The sequence below is a fragment of the Pipistrellus hanaki genome (genome assembly GCF_964339955.1).
Source record: "Pipistrellus hanaki genome assembly, chromosome: 17".
In the NCBI taxonomy this organism is placed as follows: Eukaryota; Metazoa; Chordata; class Mammalia; order Chiroptera; family Vespertilionidae; genus Pipistrellus; species Pipistrellus hanaki.
Window position 1 is genome coordinate 13,026,727 of NC_140519.1, and position 27,969 is coordinate 13,054,695.

Consider the following 27,969-nt stretch of genomic DNA (forward strand, 5'->3'; position numbering starts at 1 on the left):
CATTGCAGGTCATAGTGACTGGCCAAACATTGAACAGATGGTCGGACACTTAACATATTAGGCTTTTATTATATAGGATATTTCATAAACCTGATTTTTATAAATTTTATTTTTACTGATATTATAGTCTTACGGTTGATTAATTTCATTTTACAATTGCATACCGTAATACAAAAATATAAATGAATTTTACATGTTGTTTCAGGTTGAGATCCCTAGGAATCAGACTCCAAGATTATCATGTAGGACATTTATTCGGGAATGCTCTAAGGATCTACACACAAATGAGAGCATGGAGGCAAACCTCGGTAGAGAAAGGAGTTAAGCTGTGAAGCAAACTCAACACAGACTGCAGCCAATCCCTTCGTGAGCACTGAAAATGGGATGGCTCTTCCCAGTTGTCCTGAGATGAGGGGAGACGGCCAAGCCTCTGTGCTCCTTGGATGTAAGCTGCATCCAGGAAGGGGCCTGGCGATGGATGAGGTGGCTTTCAAACGAAGGAGATTCGCAGAGATGTCTGCTAGCTGAGAGCTCTTAGCCAGCTGCACTCCAGCAATGGGTGGAGTAAGTCCTTCAATCTGGATCGTTGACTTCAATGTAAGCCTTGTGCCTCCCACTCAGCTGCATATCTTCCTCTAAATGGAGGGAGCAGCTTCTCCATGATTCTGGTGAACTGCTTTTTGGGAACAACGATAAGAGGAAGGTAAGCAGGACAGATTGGATGGTGCGCCAAGGAAGCTGGACTTGAGGCCATAGCAAATACTTACCTCATTCTTCTAGAATCTAACCTAGAGTCTCCTCGCCTTCAGTTGAACCTCTGCAGTCTCAGTGGCTCGCCTGGTGGCATCCTGGGCTCCTGAGCCTCCAGTCATCGAGCTCTTTGCGAGTATTTAAACAACTTCTAAGTCAGTAAAATATTGGTTTATTAAGAAATTGGGAGGCAGTCGTGAGAGTTGAGTGTATACATAGGAGCTTTAAAACTAAAAACAATACTGACAAAATGTGATAGAAACATTTTCTCTACGTTCAAACTGTAGAGAGAAAATATGAGCAGCTGCATAGCATAATACTCTCCACATCCCTCCATGTTGAGCGAAATAAGCCTCCAGAGAAAGATAAGTATCCCATGATCTCACTCATATGTGGAATCTAATGAACAAAATAAACGGAAGAACAAAACAGATCCAGAATCATGGAAGCATGTTACAGACTGATGAATCTCAGAGGGAAATTGGGGGAGAGGGGAGAGATTAACCGGGAACTTATATGCATATATGCATAGCCCATGGGCACATACAATACTGTGGTGAAGGCCTGGGAGGGGTGGTGAAGGGTGGAGGTGGTCAATGGGGGGAAAAGGGGAGGGCATCTGTAATACTCTCAAAAACAAAAATCAGCTTTAAAAAAATAAAAATAAATAGAGCAGCTGCAACATTTGAGTGTTGCTACTGAAGAGCAGAAGTAGGGAAGAAGGGAATGGTGGGGTGGAGAACTGCACTATAAATTCAAGCATAATTGTGTTTTAAATATGGTGTACTCTTTTCCCCTGATAAAAGCAAAACTAAAATAAAAACTAGTAGACTTTTACAAAAACTATTGGTCCTCATAATACAAGAACATTTGCAAAGAAGCTTTAACTATAACTACAGAATAACAGATGTGAAAACATTGAGTTAAAAATATAGGTGCCAAGTGTACCTATATAATGTTGAAACTAGCCAGGGTCATACATCCCATTACTATGACAAAACTTATAAAGCAAGCAATACTACATAATTAACACACAAATGTGAGGATCGTCGCTTTAATCAGTGTCTAATTCTATGATGATTTGGAAATGTGCTAATTAATTTTGCTCTGGCATCTAAACACCAGTATTGTAGAACTCTATGCAAATTTAACTAGATGACCATATGGAGGATATTAGCATTATCTCTACAATTATAAAATAATTTCTGAACAATAATGAGGTACCCCATTTCATTTTTTTTATCTCAATTTTTATTTAGAAAGTTCAGTGAAACATGGTATCACAGTTTTGAAATATCTTAATCTCACTATAATTTAACACTTTAAAAATCTAGTAATTTTTGATTTTCAACAATAAAATTTATAAAAATAATTTTACATTTATAAAATGAATCATTATTTCACGATAAATTATTCCATCTTATTATATGAAAAAGTATTGTGCTATATAAAAGGAATAACTTTATCAATATTTTGAAAATATCAGTTCCTCTCATCCAGCACTGTTGGCAGATAAATATACAAAAATATATTACAAAGTCCCTGACCACAGTTATTAAAACAAAATTGTTGGCAATAATTTGTAAAAAATAACTGTTTAGTAAATATAGGCAGATAAGTTATAGGATTTACTAATATGACTTTGTTTTATATTTTAAAGTTTATAATATCTTCTAAGGGAACAACACAAAAAAGCAGAAATCTACAGATAATAGCTGTATTTATAACAATCAAAAACATTCTTATTCATCACATAGAGATACCAAAGTAAATATTCAAAAAATGTAAGTAAGACAACTTCCCTCTTCTCTCTCTCTCTCTCTCTCTCTCTCTCTGTCTCTCTCTCTCTCAAAGATTTCCCAGTGGCACGAATGTACCAGCTCTTGAAAAATTTATTGATTCTATTTAACCAAAGATAGCATCTAAGGAATCATTTTCTACTATTTTAAGAGTTCAATTTCACTTCAAGAACCAATGGATTAGTTAACATTTACTGAACCTTTTTATTTGTAGGGTAACTGGGGGTTATATGATCATAATCTTAGAAACTTTAAAAAGTCCTGAAAATATCATTTAATCAGTCTCTTTCAGCTTGGCATACTTCTTTGTATCATCGATAATTATTCAAATATTTGTTGCCTGCTTCAGACAAAGAAAGGGGGCTGGGGGGAGAGAGAGAGGTCATGGGTTCACAGACAACCCATCTTTAATTGTTTTATTAAGAAGCTCCACTTTAGATCGTACCAAATGGTTCAGTATCCAGTGAACTGTGCTCCTCGGTCCAGAGTTCGACATTCAGTATATCCCTGGGTTGCTGGATTGTTGCAAACCTGATAACTTCGTCATTTTGCTCTTATTTTTGTGATAACCTATCTGGTGTATCTTTTATTTTCTTTAATTTATTTAAAATATTATTTTAGGGGTAAGACTTTTATTAAAGTACAAAAGTGGTTTCTTACCAAGCTGCCAAAATGTGGCACTCACAGCTGACATGTAAACATGTGTGGTAGGTAACATGACTGATAGCATTCCATCATTAGTCAATAACATATATTTGAAAACCATAGCAAGAAGCTCACATTTTTCATCCCACACCAAAGATATGTTTATTCTCATGAAAGTCAACCAGACCCTGGCTTAAATGAGGCTCTCCTACTCTCCAGGTTTTTGAATGTTGCTCACATTATTTGAACCCTAGGCTAAAGGTTTCTTTATAACTGAAAGATAACGAAACCTCTTTTACAGGGTTGTTGTGAGGATGGGCTGAGGCCACACGTGTGTGTGATATGGGGGTGGTTAATTTGTCTCCTGGGATTAGTCTCCCCAAGTTGTAGTGTTGGTTGGTACAGGCTTCCTTCCTCCTCTCCCAGTCTCCCTGGGAATTGGGTTTGGGCATGTGCCAAGTCCTAGGCCATGGATGACAACTCCCAGGTATTTTTTTAGGATGGAGAAATAAATGTCTCTCTGGGTGGAGCCACTGTTTTAGGGATTTCTTTTTCACAGGTTAACCTGTAACCTCTCTGCTCAAGCTAACACCTTTTATCTTAACATACGTCTTCAAATGCAGTCAGATCTGAAAGAATACACAGTCATCCTTGGAATGGCTATTTATATTTTTCTAAACTGAAAACAGGCATATTTAACTGTGGACCAAAGACACTTCTTAAGCCACAGAATGTCCATGAGAAATTGTTCTTCAAAGAACTGTGCCCTATTTTACAGTAACTGCTTTACTGTTTTCTAATTTGCAATTTTAAAATTTATTAAAAACTTGATTCATTGTATATTCACCTGGGATTTCTGATATAATAATATTCTCAGACAAAAAAAAAGAACACTTAGTTTTGCATAACATCACCCTAAAGCAATTATTTACAGATTTAAATTAATATGAAGGCAACAAATAGAAGTGGTACATGAGATTCAATGGCTTAAGGCCTGGAGCTAGGGGAGCTGGGAAAACCATAGGGTATAAATGTATGGAAACTCAGATATACAATGGTTGCAACTGAAGGTTTCAGACAATAGCAAAAACAAACAAAATGAGTATAAAAACAAGAGAATATGTTACCATCTTACAACAGCACCATGAAGAAGCCTTGGCTAAGAGTTTGCCAAAAGCACTATCCTGAGATTTTCAAGACTGGCAATGTTTCACATTGAAGCAGTGCTGTTCAGAAGTAAAGTCTCCTTACAATGGCTTTTGTTTGGAGAGAGGCTGGTGTGAAATGACTGAAGCTTGGTTTGCGGCAATTTTGTATTGTTCTTGTCCAGAGCCTTGTGGTGGGGAGGGGAGTGGGGTTTCAGGAGTTGCTAAAAAAAAAAAAAAAGAATCAGAGAATTGTATGTGATGGCAACAGTCACCCTGACCCATCATCCCATTAAGTCCTGTATGACACCAATACACATAAAGACCACACAGAAAGTAGTGGTTTATATAACACTGCAGGCCTGATACACGAAAATTGGTACAAGAGTAGGCCTTCCTTTCCTGGCTGCCTGCTCCGGCTTCCCTCAGGCACCCTAGACCTGGGCTGGCTTCCCTCTGGCCCGGCTTTGTCAGGAAGGATGTCCGGAATGATGTCCAGTCTAATTAGCATATTACCCTTTTTTTATTATAGATTATCAGCTCACTGACATACCACCGAAGGTGCTCCCTTACTCTATTTCACCAAATAGATTTATATTGGACCAAATCTTTCTTGAAAACCTTAAAGAGTCCTTTTAAGATGTGACCTGCCTTTCTTAATAGCATTTGTGAGCATCTGATTCTCCTAAACACCCAGCAGAAAAGTTAATGAAAAGAATTAATAGAGTGCTAGTGGGTTTTTTTTTTTTCTTCAAATCTTAGATCTCAAGTGTTATAATCCTATCTAATAAAGAGGGAATATGCAAATTGACCATCACTCTGCCACAAAGATGGAAGCACCCATAGCCACAAGATGGCGGTGCCCAGTTCTCTCAGCCCTGCCAGAGTCCCACAGTCCTGGAAGAGTGGCCACTGAGAGCAGGCAGCATGAGCGGCCTGGTAGAATGCTTGCTTTGTCACCGTGGTGATGAGGCAAGCATTCCACCCAGGCCATGGAGGGCCTCTGGCCAGGGAGGGCAGTTGGGGGCCATTAGGCTGGCTGGGGAGGGCAGTTGGGAGCCATGAGGCCAGCAGGGGAGGGCATTTGGGGGTGATCAGGCCAGCGGGGGGATAGTTGGGGGCAAGCAGGCTGGCAGGGGGGCAGTTAGGGGCATGCAGGTTGGCAGACAGAGTGGTTAGGGGCAATTGGGCAAGCAGACAAGTGAGTGGTTAGGAGCCAGCAGTCCCAGATTGCAAGAGGGATGTCCGACTGCCAGTTTAGGCCTGATCCCACAGGGACGTTCCCCTGGCAATTGGACATCCCACAAGGGGTCCCAAATTGGAGAGGGTGCAGGCCAGGCTAAGGGTCACCCCCCATGCATGAATTTCGTGCACCAGGCCACTAGTTTTATAATAAAAGTGCACATGAAATAAAATATGTTTGATTTGGCTTCCACTAACTCAACCTTCATAGATGACATCTTAAAATGAAGATATTTTTCAAGTGCTTTGAAATCTATGTTGTAGTTAAAGGTAGCTGAAAAATACTGGCTTTGTCACATCAAAATTACTCTATTATAATTGCTCTTATTTGTCAATTCCCCTGTCAATGCAAAGAGCAAACCTAGCTATTTCACTGTTTAGAACAGTGTTTCCTCCCACTGCAAACTCTTTTCATATTATAAAATAATCTAGGAGCTAGTCTATAATTTTTAAAAAGTTAAAAGTATTTTAGTACTCAGACTTATTATTATTTCCTATATTCAATAGTGTAGAAAATATTTGATAATCAGACTGAAGCATTGCAAACTTTATAAATTTTCTTTCTCCAAATCAGTTTCTTAAAATTTTTTTGGGGAAAAATTCTATACAAATATGAGGACAAACTCCTTTTGCTTGGTTTTCTTTACTATTATAACTTTGGTATTATTAGCCATAGATTAGCAATTACTTAGGAACAACAGTTTGAAATAGTTTAATTGACAGAGGAATAAACCAATTGCTTTAAACATTTATTTCGGGATACTTAGGGTGTATCTGAAACTTCAGAGGCCTGCTCTAAAACACCGAGAAAATATGCACAATTTGATTTTTTTCTGTGCTAACGTGTACATTTTGGTTTGGATTAAAAGGAATTATTCTAAATGAGCACAAGAAGAGCAAAGCAAAGCTTTCCTTAAACAAGTCTTATAAATACTATATTGAAAAAGGGGGGGAAATGAAAAAATGTGATGATGAGATTCTAAAAATATTAGAGGCAACAGCATGCTTTCCAACTATTAGAAACCTGGCTTTTAAAAAGTAAAGAATTCAACCACCAGCACAATTGCTCAACCTTCTTGCCAGCTGATGCCTAGAATACTTAATGTGTTGTTAATGTTCTAAGTTTATGAATAACTGAGCTTAGAGACACTGCGCCGAGTATTTTGGTGTGACACTGAGCTTGCCTCTCTCGGCTCCTGACCACCTGTTACTTGAAAATGGTAACATCTGCTTTGCAAGGATATTCCCCAAACTGGCTTTCAAGTGCACTGAGACCCGCAGGTGAAATGTGCCACACTATCTCCAAAAATTGTATTTTTTTTCCCTAGCAATTTCATTTCCACCTCTGACACAGACTCAAAGGACTCCTGCTTCAGACACAATTACCTAGGTCTACCAATGCTTGTGTACTACACAGGAGATGTGAGAACACACATTTTTGTGGCTGCTTCTTTCCTGGCCACTAGGTAGCAGCCGGGTAGTCCCACTGAATCGCTACATCCCCTTGAACACTGAGGTAAAAGAGCATTATAATGAGATCATGAGTGGCCACTGTTGATTCAGCAGGTCGGTCATACAGCTGTGCATGATCATGGCATCACAGTAACTTAAGACAGCTCGGTGAGGCAGCTGGCTGAGTGTTCAGAGGCGATAGATCCCAGGTAAATCTGGAGTAATTACTATCAATTCAGTGGTAATTCTTGATATTTGGTCAAATAGAGATTGTTTTCTCCAGGACAGCTTGTAGAAATAAAACTGTGTTAAATCTGCAATGATATCAGATTAACCATCCCTAGTACTTATATAATCATTTTAGTTTCAAAGTGTTTGCCTAAGAAGCCCTCACTGTGTACATTTCTGATATGCACGGATCTCAGCAGCACAGCTCCTGGCACCAGTGCTGCAGAAAACATGGTCAAGAGTTGTTAGCATGGTGACTCCCAGATAACTGTGAGAACCGCATAACGAGGAACCTCGCTGCGAACGCATTCCAATAATCACCTACGCAACAGAGGTCCCGTGATCAGCGACCTAAGGCATCACGTCTTTCCTCCTGTCCATATTTTATTCATATTGGCACCTAATTTATTCCATTCACACACTGACAACAGAGTGTGTACTTGAGTTCCCTCCGTGTCTCCCAGTGATAAATCCACGTGACGTTTTGCAAAAATATAGACATTTGAAAGAGAATTGGCTAAAAAAACAACAATAACAACAACAACAAAAAAACCCCACACAACACGATTCAAGTGCAGCAAGGAAACAACAATAGTTCTGGGATCACAATTCAAATGGCAAGTGGATGGAGTTACGGAAGACAGCTGACCGTGGGAATGTGGGCAGGACTGCTGTTTGAGACGCTACATATGCTTCCAGGACCTTCGGGAAGGGCCCTCGTCAGCCCTCAGCGTAAGTGAGGTGACCGGCTGTGGTGGAAAGGACAACGACGCCCCAGAGGAAACAAAACTGGCAAAAACCTCACATTAAATGGATTCTCCTACATATTTCAGGACACAGAAATCGGAAATCGCAAAGACCAGCCCAGGAGATACAGTCAGTAACGTTGTAATAATTGTGTAGGTGCCAGGTGGTACTGAACATATGAGGGGGGACACTTTGCAAAGTATATGATTGTCCAGCCACTATGCTGCACACTTGGAACTAATGCAAAATAATATTAAATATAAACTGTAATTTTAAAAAAATAATAAAAGGAGGGGGGAAAAGACAAAATGCAAAGGGTAAAATGTTAGAAGCTGATCCAGACTTCAAAAGAGGAACATTCATGAAGGCACATAAAAATCCTAACTTGCTCTTAACAAGTTGCAAGAGGAGGAGGAAACAAAAATACTGTTTAAACTATGCTTCTTAAAATTTTTTTACAAATTAAAACTTTCATTTTCAGTGCTTCTGATGTTTTACATTACAGTGCACAAAATAATTATTAGGATTACTCTATTTTTCAATTTTCCTATATTTATTTTTCAAACTTCCCTATATACTTCTAATATATAGTTAAAAGGGTCCTAATGTTTTGAAAAATATTTTTGTTCATTTGTAACTGAGGTATAACTGACATATGGCATGATATGACAGACATTTTGAAAGGTCACAAGTAACTGTAATTTTCCAGTGATAATTCAGGTTTCTGTGCATGGTCATCATTTCTGTAAACCTGCAGACCAGCAGAGCTGGGATTGCCCATATATTATTTTCTGCTCCCAAAACCATGGAGTAGAAAGACTGAGCTACTATAGCTCCATCTTAGGGAGCAAACTCATGCCTGGAGAATATGTGACTTGCTGAATGTCACAGTCTCCTGCAGTTGACTGGAGGATAACATACCATATTTTCTGGCGTATAAGACTACACTGTGTTCTAGTAAAAAGCCTGCTCAGATTGGCCAGAGTCAGAGAGGCAGTCTATTAAAAAAAGAACTTGTGTTGCCTCGGAAGTGGGGGGGGGGGGGGAGGGGGGGAGAGGGGTAGTCTTATACAGCGAATATAGGCCTAAACCTATGTTTTAACTGTAAAATTAGGGGGTCGTCTTATACGCCGGAAAATACGGTACCCAAATCTTGCAGCTTCTGGGTACTCATAGATTCTTTCCCCCAATGCCTCTTTTCCTCAAGTCATTACGTTTAGGACAATTTACGGTTGAGAAGTAACCCACATACTTACAGATCTGGTCTGTATGCACCAGTGTTGACATGGGGCCGAGCAGTATGGTTTGTCCAGTTAATGGATCCTGAGACAAATGTGGATGCACCGGATGATGGAGATGGCTGACGTCATTGGAAGCACCTACAGAAGATAAAAAGATGGTCGCGTTGGCGATGTTTAATCAGAAATGGCAAGTTTACCCTGGAACAAACGTTTTGATTGACAACTTGAATATTGCTATTTTTGCAAAGTGCTTTTTGGGAGTTCAAAAATAAATTAATAGAACCGCTGCTGTATTAAGGACAATGTCAGCTTTCACCGTACACTGGCTAGATGAATGCTGTATCATATTATGTTGTCTATTAATAATGGACCTTGTATGCTGCTTCCTGGAATCATTAGGGTGGCTGCCTGTTGTTAAGGCAGTTCCAAGAATCACTTACCTCAGGTTTATAGTATTTGGGGTCACCCTAATAGCATAAACAATTTTTATTTCAGGAAGACATCATTAGGGACACATTAAGCACCAGAAAACTAAAAATAAAATAGAGCGATTTTATCAGGAAATTTAATCTATATCAAAAGGCTTTCCTAACTTTCCTAACTATTCCTGGCATTTACTGCAGTAATGAAATCTCATTCTTTCCCTTCTCGTTGTCTTGTGTCAATTAATTATTTCAGAAGCAAAGTGTTCATTTTTATATATTATATATAATATATACGTACATGTGTACATATATGCATACATATTTGGGGTTAGTTTGCAATTCTGATATCTTTGAGTTTTTAAAGGAGTAAAGGCGTAGAAAAATACAATGATACTTCAAGGACTATTACAAATTGGAAAAACAGTTCTAGTCACCACATTTGAAGGACCTGAAATGTGAGGTTACTGGGACCGTGAGAAGAGCTAGATGGTGGAGGCTAGTAAGAATGGGGATTTCCATGCGTTCAAGTATTTTGTCCCCGTCCAGTGAGGATTGCAGATTTTCTAAATGCCAATGAAACTGAATTCATTCTGTCACAGACAGAAAATGAAAGGGCCCAAGGTGCCCGGGAGCACAAGGTGGGATGCTAACGAGTCAGAGAGACTCACCGCCCAGCAGCATCTCCTGCAGCAGGTTGTCGATCTTCACCATCCCGAAGAGCTTCACGAACTGGATCTGCTCGATCATCTGCCAGGTGATGCTCTGCAGCGTGGGCAGCAGCAGGAGCAGCTCCCCGAAGCGCCCGCGGGAGTCGTACTGCCGGTCGTTGATATAGTCCTCCAGGCTCAGCTGCACCTGGAACCGCATGTTCTTGATCTTCATGGGGTCGCTGAGCCCTTTGGCATCTGGTGAAGGAACAGAGAGGGCAGCTGGAAGGTTGGATCTTAACAACGTGAGACGGCAAAATATGCCAATATTAAAAAGTAGTAGTCTTATTTTCATCAGAATTATTTTTTTAATGGGTCTTTGGGAACAAACCTGGATCAAAGAACACAATGGCCTTCAGACAAGCGTACTCGTTGTCATCTATCTGGATTTCCTGAAACGGCCGGACCAGCTCGTCCAGGACGCGGTTGGCCACACGGCTGATCTCGACCTCACAGCTGTTGCGCTGAATAATGTAGTTGTTTCCTGGGGGGGGGGAGAAATAATAAAGTCATCCTGCCCCCAAAATTGTCAGATACTGTTTAAATTTTTACAAACCAATGTTTGAAATGGCCTTCCCTTGCATTAATAATAATAGCACTTCATTTCTCAGCAGTGTTACGTTAGAAAATCTTAAGAACACTTAAAGGATCAATAACATTGATAATGTGATCACATGCATTTTAATAGCCTCAGTCACTGGTGATAACACTAAAGTACAGGCTAATGATCAAGCTAATAATTGACAAGAGAGAAGCAAAGTATAATGATTAGCTTTCCGCTATGTCAGTTTTCTACCAGTGTCTTACTCATTAATCAGCTTAATTCAAAGCCTACAGAATCTTTCTGGCTCAGAGTGGATTAAATACACCATCCTTTAGTGGGGCTGGTATATGTAGGTATGACGATGATTGAGACACTTTTTAACAAACCTAAGTGGATATATTTTATTCAGATTGGTAATGTAGGGTCCTCTAAATGCAACAGAGCATTTAATAAAAATTGACGGCATGGTCTCTACAGCCACATGATGAGGCTTAGAATTCTGACTCTATCCCTCACTCACCTTGAAACCTCAGTTTAACTTTCTCCACCTGATAAATTGGCTGATAATAATAGTACCTATCCCCTAGGGTTATTGTGAGGATTAAATGAGATAGTGCTGATCTACATATCAAAAAGCACTTAGAGCAATGCATATGACATAATGAGTGCTTGATAAATATTAGATATTATTATATTACATTCAATTTATCCATGTTTGGGAACAAAATATTCATCACATAAATAGAATAAACAATTTAGTTGTCATTTCATACAAGCCAGGAAAAGTTAAAGCTAATAAGCATGAGAGAGATCTTAACTCTTTCTATAGGAAATCACATAAGTAAGTTAAGTAGGGTGAGAAATTGGAGATTTGATGAGGACAAAAGCTTTTCCTTTGTATCATATTTTCTCCACCCACCTTCCCTTCCACCTGCCTCCCTACTTCTGCTTCTTCTGGCACTATTATTGGGTCATCAGAAATTTTCAGACACTGTCACCAAATTATTTTTAACTTGGGATTTTGCACATATCATGGGCAATGATATCATAGGAGATACATATGCTGATTAAAAATGTACCCAACAGCATATATTACAATTAGACATATTACAGTGACTAAGTAGACAATTACAGAGGAATGTGAAACACTGAGATTCGCTACGATTGTCACACAAGTCATTAATTCTTTGTCCTGATGATTTAAATAGACTCAAGAGTCTGTTCACTAAGCAACTTAATCTTAATAGACCCTGACTATACTCTGAACTTCCCTGCCATCAAAGCAAGGAAAAACAGGACCCGGGTGAGGGTCTGACCAATGAAACAGAGTCTGTGAAAGGAGAACACCATCTGTCAGTGTCTCAGAATGCTCGGGACACACAGAACAGATCCTGTGTAAGAAGGAAGCATGCAGAACTTTTTCTTAAATTAAAAAAAAAAACTTACCCAAAAGCAAAATATCTTTATATATCATGGACCTCTTTGTAGCTCCGAGCAGTAAATGCTCCCCAGCATGAGCTCTCAGCAGGGCCACCTGAATGAAAAATTCCCAATTGAACAATTAATGATAAAATATGATGATTAACAGATGGTATCAGATGAGTCTGGGACTAACTTCATGTTCTTTAAACCTGAGACTTTTAATTATTTATTTAACAAACTATAATATTCATAGATAGTTGCCATCAGTAAGCCTTCTATTTTTCTATTTGAGAATATCATAGAGGTTAACTTTTCAAAATTTCTAAAACTAATGAGTCAATGTCAGCAAACACACAAACAAAAAAACTCAACAAAATAACTAAGTGTTCTGGAATGAAGTAAAATCAAACCAATTAGTGTTCAAATTTTGGCTTGGCCACTTACTACCTGTTCGATCTTGGGTAAACCAACCATTTATGTTTGGGACTCATTTGTTTTCGTCTACCCAGTAGAGATAGTGAATAAAATTTCAAATTCTAGGCATGAGGACTACATTGAAAAAATACATGTAAAACACAATCTTACAGATAATAAACTGAATAGACAAGAGCGAAGTGAGGGCCTGTGACATGGTGCATCGAAATGCTAACACACTCAAGACTGAACCCATAATTCCTTGCACTAAGTTCTCAACTGAGTTTCATGCATATCCCTCATTGCCTACTGAATATTACCATTAGAGATAACAGGAAGTGTTTCTCATTTAACACTGCAAAGTAATGCTTCTCCAGCATCTTCATCCTTGTCCAACTTGCTTGTTCATGACAAAAACAGGACTTCAGTTTGATTCTTCTCTAATGGCCCAGCAAATCCTACACCGCCCAGACCAAAGCCTTCGCCTTTCTTGCCCTGGCCTTCACAATACACTCTAAGAACCTAACGGGCATTTCCTCTTCCTTCCTGGTTCCTCCATCCTAAGTTCCTCCTTCCTGGTTCCTCCATCCTAAGTTCCTCCATCCTACATCCTTCTTGACAGAGCTACCAAGATGAGATTTGTAAAATAATAATCACCTAATATCACTCCTCTGCTGAAAACTCCTCACTGGTTTCTTATTTTCCTTAGAATAACATCCAAACTGCTTGACCAAGGCCTCACAGGTTATAGCTCAATGCTTTGTCCCCTGTGCACCTTGCAACATGTCTGCTTGCCTTAGGGTCTTCGAACATACTCTTTCTATACTCAGAATGCTATCTTTCTCCTTGACCTTGGCATGATTGGCTTCTTGTCACCTAGGTTTGAGGAAAAATCTTCTCTGATCCACAATTTAAAGTATCTGTTACCACTTGACCCCCAGTCATTATCCAACAATTCATCCCATTTTATAGGATTTATCCCCACCTAAAATGAACTTACTCATAATCTATATATATTTTATTGTCTGTCTCTCCCAAATAGAAGGTAAACTGCAATCTGAATGCTCACAGTTCCTAAAAATGAACCACTAGAACACTAATCTTAAGTTTTTGGGTGAATTTACTGAGTGAACTGATGCAGAGTTCAGTTTTGAAAACTATTAAGTGGAGATTATAAAACTTAAGACACAGAGCTCCTGAGAGCATTAAGTAAAAGAATCTAATATATAATGCTACTGAAAGCTAATTCCCCAGTGTATAATCCACAATAGACATTGGCAAGCCATGGCTATTAATGCTATATTGTTAATATTAAAGTCTGAACTCGTAAAGAAAAACTGTTTTTTGACAATTTCCCAGTTTTTAAATCACTATCTTCATATATAAGTCAGCAACTTTTAAAGAGGAGTGATAGTGAACATATAAAACTGATAAATAACATAACCCTACTTATATGGCTTGGGGTGAGACAAGGAGGTTTTAGCAATTTAGCATTATTCACTGTGAAAGCACCTTCCCAGCCAGGCTATCTTTATGATATGTCAATAACCATGACTCATAACAGGAAGGCAGCTACAGAACATTTTGAGAATGATTTCAGATTTCACAAGATTTTTTTTTTGTTGTTCCCCAAGTGGAATGTTCTCCTAGAAATGTAATTAAACTTCCTATGATTACTTTTATTTTTTCTGGTTGTATAAATATTTTGTCCTTTGAATTTTAAACAACTGCACCTTTCCCTTTTATTGTTTTTGTTTTTATTGTGTGTCCATAATAAAGAACACTGGTCAGAGAATGTAAGACATACATGGGATAAACTACGTATCCTGGTTAATTCAATGTGCAGGAATTGGAAGTTTTCAAATTATTTGCATCTACATGATATTATCTACTGCTTAGATGGAAGAGTTCAAAATGAATCTGAAACTAATAATCTAATCTTCATAGACTAATTAAGAAACTAAAGCTTTTAGCTAATGATTAAAATACCTTAATGTATGTATGACAAAGCATGACAATATATGTATTAGGAAAAATCATTATATCTGAATTTTCTCGGTTTCTCTGTATATTTCAGAACATGATTCTACAGATTTTTTTTGCTAGATGTATAATTTTTATACAGTAATGTTAGAATAAAATTGTCAACATACAAAGCAAAATGGTATATGTTAATTGTATAATGTGCCCACAAAGACACCAATACACATGTATGGTTTCCTCTAGGAGTGGTCTGGAATTTCTGAGAAATTTCACAGGTTCCTTCAGTAAGTACCCAGACACATTTATCTCCCAGGCAATTGCTCTGCAATCCTTTGTCCCACAGTAGCAGGTATCAGTCTCAAGTTTTTTTTTAAAAAAATATATGTTATTAGATTTTTTTAATTTTTCTAGAGAGAGAAAAGGGAGAGGTAGAAGTATAGACACATCAATTCAAGAGAAACATCCATTGGCTACCTCTTGCATGCCCTCTACTGGGGATCAAGTCAGCAATCCGGGCATGCTGACCAGGAATCAAACCAGGGACCTCTTGGTTCTTGGTTTGACTTTCAACCAGCTGGGCTCACTTAAGCTCTTTACACTCAACTTCATCAAATCAATAGATATGTAAGATCTAAAATAGGAGTTAAACAGCTGAGCCTCTGACAGAACAAGGAGGTGAATGGATAAGAAAACCAATCTTTTTCTCAGGAGATAATTTCACCTTTGTTATATATGGAAAATCTATTATAAACATAATTAAAAGAACATAAAAAACTGGGCAAAGTTCAAAAAACAGTTGTGGGTTTTTGTTTTTGTTTTTTTAAGCATTCAGAATTTCTTTAACTTCTACCTGATCATCCAGCGGTAACTCGCAGAAGGCAGGGATGTATTTTGCCCATTCAACCAAGACCAAGAGCTGCTGTTTCATAGACTCACAGACATCACCAATGTTTGCAATTTTCTTCACGTTTATGTCTGTGCTCACACCAGGGCTTGAGGCTGACATCTAGCATGAACAAAGACATTATGTGAACTTCTCATTTAAAACAAGACATAATCAATGATTCCAGTAAGTGAATGCATTGAAGTGGCACCATCATTGTCACAGTATCTTGAAAGATGCTAAATTTTTAAACTGAGAACTGAAATACCTTTCAGTACAAGTTTAATTGAAAACATTCCCTGCATAGCACATACTGTGGGAGCAATATCTGATTTTAATGAACACACTTGTAGAAAAAGTTACCCAACTTTTGGGGAGTGCCATAATCTAAAATGATTACACAAAGAAATAACAGAGTATTTACATGAAATATGCTCTGTGGTTTCCTTTTTCATTAAAAAGTGATATTCCCATTAAGAAAAATCCATCCTTAATTTGTTGAAAATATTTACAGTGGATGAAGTTTAACAAGAAGATTTATGTTCTACACTAAATAGAAACCCATAGAAATAAAATCAAGAAACCAACCTTTAACCTAGTAACATCAACAAGCTTAACCTAATGATCATTTTTACAACTATATATAATTTTGAACTCTATAAAAATATAAGTGGGTCAACATGCCCTTCTGCTGAAGAAATGACTTTCTGAAAGATCTTATGAACTTTTTTGCACTTTCTGAATGTGTGTGTGCGTGTCTTTCTGTAATGTGTGTCCTTCCTCACACCTCCCCCTAAGCCATTCTCTAAGGGCTTTATATGACCATCAGGTAATCTGAAGGCAATGATGATGATAACGGTGAGGTTAACCTCTTCATATTACCCTTGTGTTATCAAAAACGAAAGTAGTTACACTGACTCATTATGGAACTGGATTAATAGTTAGCTATTTCATAATTTGCTTTGTGATAGAAAAAATATCACTAACGTTTCTAATAGGAGCAATGCTAAAATGAACTCACTGAAAGGGTTTATTTGATTATTTTTAAAATTGTGTTCTTTATTGATTAAGGTATTACATATGTGTCCTTATCACCCCCTCACCCCCTCACCCCTTCACTCATGCCCTCACACCCCTATTTGATTCTTAAGCCACTGCTACTTATGTAGATAACAAATGTCCTATGTCAAACTTTAGAACTGATGTTCTCACACTAGAAACTTCACCTTTCCCCTGCACTTTTCAAAATCTGGCTCTTCCCTTAAACACTTTTTTCCAAAGCAGGTGCCAAGGTGAGTTCTTGAGTCTAGAAACTGTTGTAAGGAAGGAAGCTCTGATGATCTGTTCCAACGAAACTCCCCAAAAGCTGTGGTAACTGGTTTAACGCATTCAACCAACAAACCGAGATACTCCTCCCAGAGCCCTGGGCTATACATTAAGTATTTCAAATGTACTTTGTAAACAAATGTGTTATTTTACAATCTTCCGCTGAAATACATTTCATCGTCCCATTCATAAATAGGAACTGGTCCAGAAAACATCACAGTGCAGTCAACAGCCCGGCCACCATTTTCAAAGTAAAACTCTTGAATTTGCATGAATGTGATTTAGGTTAGTAATGAGCACATTTGAAAAAAAGTGAGATTATTTCATCACTACACCTAAATGCTGGTGCATGTGATTCTAGAAGCGGGTGTGGTGCTGGTGCACGGTGGGTACCTGGCGAGACCTCATCTCTGCCTGGGCCAGCGTGTTAATGGATGGGATGTTGGTGCCATCGAAAGTGCTTCTCCGGGTGCTGATTCGATCGCGTTCATTCTGCACAGCTGGGGGAGAAAAACCACAGTGTCTATTGGTCACTTCTGTTCACTACGCGTCACAAAATAAGGTACGGAAAGTGGGAAGGGATGCTTCTAAAAGACCCAGATGTAGAGAAGTGTGACTGAAGATACCTCTCACTCGGTGTCACTTTTAAAGACAGACAGAGCCAGGCTTGTCACTTGAGCTAAAAAATATATATATTGCCTGTTGGGATTGCATGATGGCATGCATGTCAGAAAGTGTGGGGTCAGCCAGTTCAGGCATGCTGTGTTGTAATAAGATGGTTTTTCAAACTGTTTGAGTTAATAAAACCTGTGAGATAACTGAAGGAAGAGTATCGCCCATGAGTTTGACCAGGTCAAAGATAAGAGTGTATTCACTATCAAAGATATGAGCCAAGTTGAAACCTCCATTTTCTTATTCTCCTAAGCCATGAGCAAAACTGGAAAGAAATTTTAGTTTAGTTATGGTAATTGTAAGATTACCAATCTTATGATCTCTTAGGAAACAATGTTCTTGGAAAAGTTTACAAACAGGAATCAAGCCAAAGGCACAGCAGGTAGGACGTCTTTCCTGAGAAGGCTGAGGTTGGAAATGCAGCTTTGGACAAGGTGAAGAAATCCCCCTATTATAGACAGACCTTTTTTCAGTGGAGGAAGAAAGAAAAATGTGTGTCCCCAAATTTCTTATTGAAAACTAAAATTCTCAATAAAGCAGGGACTGGTTTGGCTGCCAGGACAGGTTTGGCTCAGTGGATAGAGCGTCGGCCTGCGGACTGAAGGGTCTCGGGTTTGATTCCGGTCAAGGGCATGTACCTTGGTTGCAGACACATCCCCAGTGGGGGGTGTGCAAGAGGCAGCTGGTCGATGTTTCTCTCTCATTGACGTTTCTAACTCTCTGTCCCTCTCAATTCCTCTCTGTGTAAAATCAATAAAATATATATTTTTTAAAAAAATAAATAAAAAATTATCAATAAAATTTCCTCAAACCAATAAGGATGAATAAGAGGGGGGCTGACTTGTGTATTTGTCACATAAAGAATAACACAGGTCACATGTTAAAGTTGGATTTCAAAACTTAGGAGGTAAAATGATCTCTTTTAACCAAAAAGAATGGAAACAAGTCCTGTAGCCCTTAAATTGTTTAAGTTAATGCTCTGGAAGGATAAAGCAGTGAACTATCATAGTTTTTAATGAAGTTATTTCTTTTATTTAAAAAACTCACTAATTTCTGCCCAGCCAATGTGTCTCAGGGGTTGAGTGTCCACTCAAGACCCAAGAGGTCACCAGTTCAATTCGTGGTCTGGGCAATCCCGGGTTGAGAGCTCAATCCCCATGTTTCTCTCTCATTGATGTTTCTATCTCTTTATCTCTCTCCCTTCCTCTCTTTATAAAATTATAATAAACAACTTTGTATTTTAAAAATTCATGAATTTCTATTATCTATCTATCTATCTATCTATCTATCATGAATTTCTAATACTATCTATCCAAAACATACAAGTAACTATTAACTCATTAATTTGTAAGAGAAAATACTGAATGTTTTGCCTTTAAGAGTGAGTAGATTTTAAGTTGGAATAAATCAATAATATTTTATTTTAAAATCTTATTTACTGGTAGCTTATCCTCCCTTCCTTCCTTTTGCAGAAATTGTCATTGACTTTCAGCCTAAACTAATGAAATACATTTATGGAGATAAAAATAAAAATGTAAGTTATGCTTTATGAATTGAACTTACATAATCAATCTTTAGAAAAATGCTAAAATATATCATGGACATTTGTAGCCTTTCTACTGCTAAAGTTTTCAACAGATAACCATGTTTATAGACATTCCCACCTTAAACTGGATATCATGCTATCATTGTAAATAAGGGACCATGCTAAAATCCAAAAGTTACTTCTAATCTATTTAGAAAATACTAATGTCTTATTCTGTGACTAGATGATACAATTTCACTATTTTTGAAAATAATTCATGTAAAAAAAAGAGTAAAACTCTTAAAGGAAATAAAGGATGATGATCTGCAAGTGGAGATGGATGAAAATGATGGGCAAAGTATGGAATCAACCCATAAACTATCGATATTTGATATGCCACTAGATATAAACTGTTTTTTTAAAATAGTTTATTGATTTTTAGAGAGGAGGAAAAGGAGAAGAGAGAAACATAGAAGTGGATTGATGCGTCCTACACACCCCCTACCAGGGACCGAGCCTGCAATCTGGGCATGTGCCTTACCTGGAATAGAACCAATAACCTGTTGGTGCAGGGACGACGCCCAACCAACTTAGCTACATGGGCCAGGGCAGGCATAAGACATTTTTAAATAGGAAAGTGCCTCTCCTTTAACTCTGGGGGCTTGCATTTGCCTTCTTGTTTGATACTAGCAACGTGAACAAAGCTATTGGAACTTTGATCTCTTTAAAATATTGAGTGTCAAAAGAAAAAAAACTAGCTATGTCCAAGATAGGTTTGATACATGTGACATTTCTAAAGAATAGTGATTTGATTCCATTAATTTCTTAATAGCTTGTGAAATAGTTCTGAAAACTATCTCTGTGTATATGACTGACACAGGAGTGTGGAAAAAACTGATGTGCATAAATCTTATAGTGACTGTTTCCTGCCAAATGTTTAAATGTATTCAGCACCTTTCTAAATTAGCCTTAGTTAGGATGTAGGATGATAAAACCAGATTATTTAATATGTTCAAAACAGAATTGTTCACACTAAAATAGAGTATCCATTCTATGTCTCTATTCCTCAATAGATGATAAGCTCCATGAGGGGGAGAAATATTCTATTGTATTAACTACTGAGACCTGGGCACCCAGGGAAAGGAACAGAGCTCAATAAACATTTGTTAAATAAACACATGAATGCAGGCACAGTCCTTGTTCAGTTCATGTTTATGAAATAAAGGTATTCAATCTTATTGACAGTAAAAGTGTGCTTAACAATACAGTTATAATTTCAATTGATTAATAGATATTGGCCATCTATTTTTTAACAGGATTTTGGAATGTTATTTAGACAACAGTTTTGTTGACAGGTGTAACACAGCAGTAAGAAAATGGCATCTGGATTCAGTCATCAGATAGAGACTGGGTGTCAGTGTCCTAGGGTAAATCCTTAAACTGAGGGAACCACAGACTCGTCATTAAGAAAAATCAGAGCTCATGTGAAAATGTTATTATGATGAATTGAGAATGTGTATATAAGACTCTTCATCAATAATGCTAAATATCATTAGTATGTTATATATTACCTTCTTTCTTCATTCCTGCTCTAAAACACTTTCTTAACCGACAATATCTGCATTGATTTCTTTTGTCCTTGTCAACAACACATTGCCGACTGAACCTATAATATTAAAAAAAAAAGATGTATTAATTTTTCAGATAATTTTTTACAAAGAAACAGACAAATAGACTTTAAATAAGTATGCCCAAATTTGGCCCAATAGAAAGAATGTATAAGAGCAATTAACTGAACGCTCATACATGATTTTAAAAAAACACACAATAAACTGACTTCTCCAGACTGTGAACATTTGTAGCTTTCCGCCTGCTATCATTTCTAACATAAAACCATGATTAGCACATACATGGGAATGCGAGCCTCACCTCCCATGTAGGCTTTAGAATAAAATAAAACTGAATGACAGTGCGCATGGTCATTTCTATCATGAGTCATGAAAGCCAAACCTAGTTTAAACATCTTTGACATATAAATCTCAATTGCCTGTTGCTCAGGGTTTTCTGTGTGATGGGGACTATATCAGAACTCCATTCCTCTGCACTTTCATGCTTTTCTCACTGTAAATATTCTTAACTCATTTTAAATGTGTTTCACATCCAATTAAAGTTTACTCTAAGTAGTTGACCAATTCCATATTAAGAACAGCATTGAGTAGTCTCTGCACAATTAGATGTCACCTCACATCCACAAAAATGGCTCTAATCAGGAAAAAAAATACAACAGACAATACCAGTATTGATGAGGATGCATAAAAATCGGAACTTTCCCACATCACTGATCATAATATAAAATGCTGCAGCTGCTAAGGAAGAAAGTTTGGCAGTTTTATAAAATGTTAAAATTAGAGCTATCATATGATCCAGCAATTCCACTCCTAGGCATCAATCCAAAAGAAAGAAGCCATATGTTCACACACAAACTTGTACACAAGTGTCCATAGCAGCATTATCCTAATAGCTAACAGGTGGGGACAACCCTAATGCTCATCAGTTGAGTAGATACCTAAAATGTGGTTCCCCACACAATGGATATTATAAATAACAATGAACAGGAATGGAGTTCCAATACATGGTAGGACTTGGCTGACCCTTGAAAACACTATTTTAAGTCAAAGAAGTCAGACACAAAAGGCCACATAGTATATCATTTCACTTACATCAAATGTCCAGAAGAGGCAAATGTGTAGACACAGAAAGTAGACTAGTGTGTGCCTCAAGTTGGTGGGAGGAAGTTGGTGGGAAAGAGTAGTGACTGCTAAAGGGTAAGAGGTTTCCTTATAGGATAGTGAAAATGTTCTAACTCAATTGTAGTGATGGCTGCAACTCTGTGGACTGAATTGTACACTTTAAAAAAAAGAGAGTACCATTTTTGGAAATAGAAGCTTGATTCCCATGTTCACCATTCTTGATAGGATTTGCCAATGTAATTGAATATCCCCCCTCCAAGTTAATTTACAATTGTAAGATAGTAAAGGCTTGCTGTAAAAGGTTGTTATGTGAATGTACTTTAGAGACTTTGGGACAAATATTAAACATATAGTAAGCAATAACATTTCTTTAAAATTCTGGCTTCATAGTATCCATATGTATATCCCTGATTACTTGTGGTTGATTGGTAATGATGAGAATAAAATAACATATTTTGTGATATATATAAAATATTTCTTATAAAAATATGCATGGCTACTAAATATGAACTTAGTATGAAGCCTACTATAGATGACCTGAGCTGGAAGAGAGACTAACTTTCTGGATGAGGAAAAAAATCATGGTTCATTTGAGAATACATGGCTAAGGAGACTCAGGAGAGAGGGCCAGCATACCACAGCCGGAGAACACATTCAATTAACATTAAACTAATGCAAAATGGGATACATATGCATTAAGCACCTATTGTGTATAAGATTCTGGTGTAGGGATTAAACAGAGAAATATTATCTATCTCTTCCATCAAGGAAACTATGATCTAGTAGGGTACACATACAAGTTTGCAGACAACCATAATAAAGAACCTAATGGGAGAAGTCCTGAGACAGTAATTTAAAGGTCTTGAAAGGGCAAGTCCAACTTCAGTGTGATGGAAGAGTTAGAGTGGAAATAAAATCAGTAAATCTAAGAGAATGGATAAATTTAAAAACCAGCAAAATGTGTTTTAAAAAAACCTTTATGATCCTAAACTTGCATCAACATAATAATTTTCCAAAGGAGAATTATAGCATTTGCCTAAGAGCAAAATATGTAAAGAAGGCCAAGGTGATAGCAATGCTCATGATGGGAAGGTGTGAGCCAACTCTTCATGTTGGTGGAATCTTTTCTGAATTTCCAAAAGTTGCTATGGTAACACTCCTTTCCTACTTTTCTCAGAGTAAGCATGAAAATCTTGAAAGCCCTTTAATATTCTGATAGATTCTGATTCTTAAAAGTTTTTGATGGATTTTATTGTTTGGATTGCTATTTTTCATGTCTATTGATTTCACCTTTAACAGAACACATGACTCAAAAAAGTACTGTTTACCTGTTATGTTGTATTTATTTTTGTTGATGATTTGGGAAATCTACTTGGTCTACCTTTTATCTTTGGAGTTTTGCTGTTTATAAAAGTAAGATCTATCTACATATTATTTTTTGGTTTACCAAAAAGTTGTTAAAGTGAATGATTTACATTTTTTTCCTACTAAGGTTTCCTGTAAAAATTACTAGAAAATACTAGTTAAATATTTGGAGAGTTTTATATTAACTTTTCTACAACTTTAGAAATCAAATGGCATAATGCTGGAAAAGAATTAACTTCTTCCCTGGCACAATCTTCACTCAAGAACTGTCATTCTGAACACTCATTGTGCCATAGCTAACTCTCAATTGTGCTAGGACATTGACTTGATATTAAAACAGAAAAGCCAGCCTATTGGAAATGTGGGACACATACAATATAGTTTTATATAAAATGTTAAATTCAATGGCAAAACTGTGGCATGAGAAGTAAATTTAAAATTTTAGAACTGAAAATATAAAATCATCCATTAACTTTAAAAAGCTTTTTAAAAAAGCTACCAAAATCATCTGTATTTTTATAATTTGGTTTGAAAAGACTCAGGATATAATGATGGAGAAAATAATACCAGTACTTCAAAAAGGATGTACATTGTGAAACCACTGAAATGCAGATTTAAATATGCCCATTGGTGTATGAACGTGCGGTAAAACGATAAAGAAATGCCAGAAAAAGAGAAACTTCTGACCACAGTCCCCTCTGGGAGAGAGGGGAGGAAGAGAAAGCCTTCGGGGAGGTGTCCACTGGGCTCCAACCACATTGGTCTACGTTGACTGCTAAGTATGTGGCATTTTTTAATATATTTTGTATAACTGGATGGTTTATAAAAGAGAACCACCTTGGCGAATATGCGTCCTGCTTACACACCCAAACATCTTCATTCCTAAAGCAGCTTACAGAATGTGCTCTCAGGGTTACAGAAATGGAAAAGCTCTGAATTGTGTCCCTTTCGAAACACCTCTACAGATGCCTTTCCCGAAAGGAGCGCTTCCGGTACCTGCAGGAATACACGTGGCTCTTGCGAATGCTGCGTCTGAAGAAGCCCTTGCACCCGTCACAGCTGGACGCTCCGTAGTGCTTCCCGGTGGCCCTGTCCCCGCAGATGGCACACAGACAGTTGACCCCGTTGTCTGCGGTATTCATACTTGTCGTCTCTGGGGCAGAACTCTCTGTTCAGAAAAAGGGGGTGGGGTAGAGTTTGAGTCAGTACTGAGTCTTTCTAGTGACATCACCCAACTCAACATTCAGAGGCTTGAAACAGTCCACGCCTTGGTTTCTTGGAGGCCCCACGTACTGCTTCCTCTGAACCACTGGCTGCTTCTGCCAGTCTTCGTCCATTCTCCCCTCTGACTATTAAACGCTGGGACACTACAGGGCTCAGTCCCCCAACCACACTCCTTCTCAAGGGCAGCTTATCTAGTCCCACAGAATTACATAGTATCTGTCTGATTGACAGCCCCAAATTTTATCTCCAACCCCTATGTCTCCCACAGGCATCAGTCTGAAATGCCCAAATAACTATTTAACAACCTCACTTTGCAATTTAAGAGGAATTATAAATTAATGTATAAAGACAGAGCCCCTCGATTTTCCTCCTAGAACATGTTCTTCCTTCAGTCTTCCATATAAGTCTATAGTACCATCCAGAACCCAAGGCCAATAACCTACTAGTCTTCAATGAATTCTCTCCTTATCACTCATACCCAATCCAAAAGTAAAGTCCGTTTTTAAAATACATAGAGAACCCATAGCTTTTCTCCTTTTTATAATAGCCAGCCTTATCCAATTCACCATATCCCTCCCCCTCCTCCCTCCCCTACCCCTACCCCACCTCCCCCACTGCCAGGGTCATTGCAATAGCCTCCTGTCCAAGTTCTGTCCTTTCATCCTTGCTCCCTACTGTTCATTACTCCAAAACCCCACAGTGCTCCTGGTATAAGAAAGCCACATCCTAACAGCCTTCTGCATCTAACCCTTAGATACAGGTAAGTAACTATGTGGCTTCTGAAGCTCCATGGATAGAGTCCCTTCCCACCTCTCCATGCCATCACCCATCACCTAGTACTATCTACTTATCACCCTGTTCACCATCCACCAGCAAGGTGGCCTTTTTTTCTCCTTATAGTCTTTTTATATCTCAGAGTGTTTGCATTTGCTCTTCCTTCTGCCTGGAAGGAAAGTTCGTCATAAAACACATCTTCCAACTGGTTTTCCAGTTTCTGTTCTACTCTCTCATTTTCTGTGAAATACTCTCTGAACCTCCCAGAGTCACTTCCCATCTTCCCTTCAAGTAGAACCTAGAATTCCGATTATTTAAAAAATAATAATAATAACTTATTTGTTGTCTTATATTATATTCTGTAATGGCTTGCCCATTTATTATCCATCTCTGTCTATAGAATACAAACTCTGTGATGGCAGAGCATTAATCTGTCTCATCTGCCTTTGCTGTCTTCCAGCTCTAAGAACTGTGCTTGGCATAAAGTGGGATCTACTATATAGTTATGAAGAAACAGGCTTTAAAAATCCACAGATAATTTTACTTAAGTATTTAAATGAGTTAATGTTGTTGACTACATCTTTAAAAATCTGTATGTATTCGCCCTGGTCTGTGTGGCTCAGTTAGTTGGGCGTTGTCCCAGGTCAGGACACACGCATGGGTCGTGGGCTCAATCTTAAAAGCCTAAGAGACCAATAAAACAACCAGAACAACCAGTCGTTATGATGCCCACTGACCACCAGAAGGCAGACGCTCAATGCGGGAGCTACCCACAGCCTGCAGGTCCCAATCGCCAATAGGGCCTGCTTGCCAACCTCCTAATCCCTCTCCCTGGTTGGGCCCCCTGGCTTGGGCAGGGAGCTGGAGGTAAGTGAGGGCAGACATGGGTGACGAGGAGAGGGGGGAGGTGGGAAGGTGGGGATGCAGGGAATCTGATTGATCCTGATCACCAGCCAAGCCTAGGGACCCTACCCATGCACAATTTCATGCACCTGGCCTCTAGTCATGTATAGTTTCATCAAGTGAAAAAAAAAATAGTAAGAATATGCTTAAGGTTAACCATGTGACTTATAGTACTCAAATGTAGGAATTTTTCTTTTGGTAACATAAATATAATATATACTAGAAAAAGGCAGCTAGAAGTATTTTAGAATTGACATTATCCTATGATTATATGAAAATATGAAAAAAATTCAACTGCTTTCAGTTTAATGTTTTACTCATATGCTATTAACCATATTATTAGAAGAAATTAGGACTAAAAACATTTTGAAAAATCAATTATTTTAGTAAATACTTATGGTAGGCCTATCCCTACTATTAGCAATCTATAGTCTTTTTAAAAAAAATCATGATTCTACTGAAATAAATAATACTCTGTTCAACATTTCTCCTCAAATCTAAACATAAGGAACCAAAACAGTGACTTTCTAAGATTTGCACTATCGGTTCATTTTAACTCTCTTTGTGCTAAAATTTCAGAATTCATCTTCTAACAATTTGTAATACTTGTTCCACCAATAATACAACATACAAGAAAATTAAGATGATTTGAGTATGTTAAATTCTCAATTCTGAACTAAAAACACACACTCACACATACACACATTTTCCAAACTACCCATAATTACTAGATTTTAGGAGTTCTATCGATTATAACTGATCTTAGACAATATTTTTACTTAAAAAATAAATTTAAAGTCAATGGTGAACTATTTTATAAAAAGATCTGAACCCTAAACAACTCATGTCTTATTTAAAGTTAAAATGTTACAGTAGATACACACCAAGATCTTTTGAGGCTAACCATTAGCTTGTTAAGTGGGGTTACAATATAAACCTTTATTTCCCTTCATATTTGTGTGCACTGCAAAAACTTGGTAGTAGTTTTCAATGCAGTTTCTCCCTGGCAGCAATGGGGACTGGAATAATGAAGGAGGGGACAACCAGAAAACTGCCCAGTGCTCTATGGAAACTCTGTCCCCACTTGTCATTAAATGTTGCCTAGAAAATATACTTTACAGCCAATCTGCCAGTCACTTATTACTGTGATTTACAATAAACAAAATAAACCCTTTTTGCCTAACTGGGCCATGACAGAATTTTGAGGTTACTTTATTAAGCATAACTAAGCTTTTTTTTCTATCTCAAACATAAAACGGGCAGAGCATTATTAATTTAAAATTTGTAATGAAGGCCAGAAGCTCAGATGTGTGGCTTTAAAATGAGAGTCCCAAAGGATCCTGCAGGAAAGCCTGGGACTGCCACCCTGGGAAGCTCACTCAACTTCTCCCACTAGACTTACTTAAAAAATATGGATTTAAAGCAGACGAGAACTCACCATTTGAATTATACAGAATCTGCATGGTTTCAAACTCCAAGGTTGTATACGTTGGGTCCAAAACTTCACTGTAATTTGCCATATCCATGTCCAGGATCGGTTCCGATACCCTCATCATTGACTTAGAGACACACATCCAAGGCCTTCACAAGCCCAGGCTGTGTGAGGGCTGCCAGGCTTTGAAACTGCGAGTGATAACCCCGAGTTAACTGTAACTGAGTGACTCAGGAGAGGCCGTGGGTGGGGCCATAGAGCTGTAAGCTCCTTCGGCAAGCCAGCTCGGCTCCTGGCTTTTCTGCTTTATGGCATACGAAAGCAATTTCCTGTGATAATCTTGGAATGCTGCATGAAATCACCTTACCTGA

At 37.9% G+C, this 27,969-nt stretch overlaps 1 protein-coding gene and 1 long non-coding RNA gene across 3 annotated transcripts in view; one reads left to right on the plus strand and one right to left on the minus strand.

The window, feature by feature from the left end:
- Positions 1-27,969, plus strand: part of LOC311612207 — a 794,730-nt gene that overhangs the window by 82,519 nt on the left and 684,242 nt on the right. The gene's annotated exons all lie outside the window — the stretch shown is intronic.
- HNF4G (hepatocyte nuclear factor 4 gamma) lies at positions 1,998-27,740 on the minus strand (the record flags this gene model as incomplete). Its single annotated transcript, XM_084864418.1, has 10 exons — positions 1,998-4,563; positions 9,265-9,387; positions 10,343-10,579; positions 10,713-10,865; positions 12,372-12,459; positions 15,595-15,750; positions 17,347-17,453; positions 20,722-20,816; positions 24,262-24,433; positions 27,605-27,740. 10 exons carry the CDS (start codon positions 27,738-27,740, stop codon positions 4,442-4,444), a joined length of 1,389 nt encoding a protein of 462 aa, XP_084720544.1. The 3' UTR covers positions 1,998-4,441.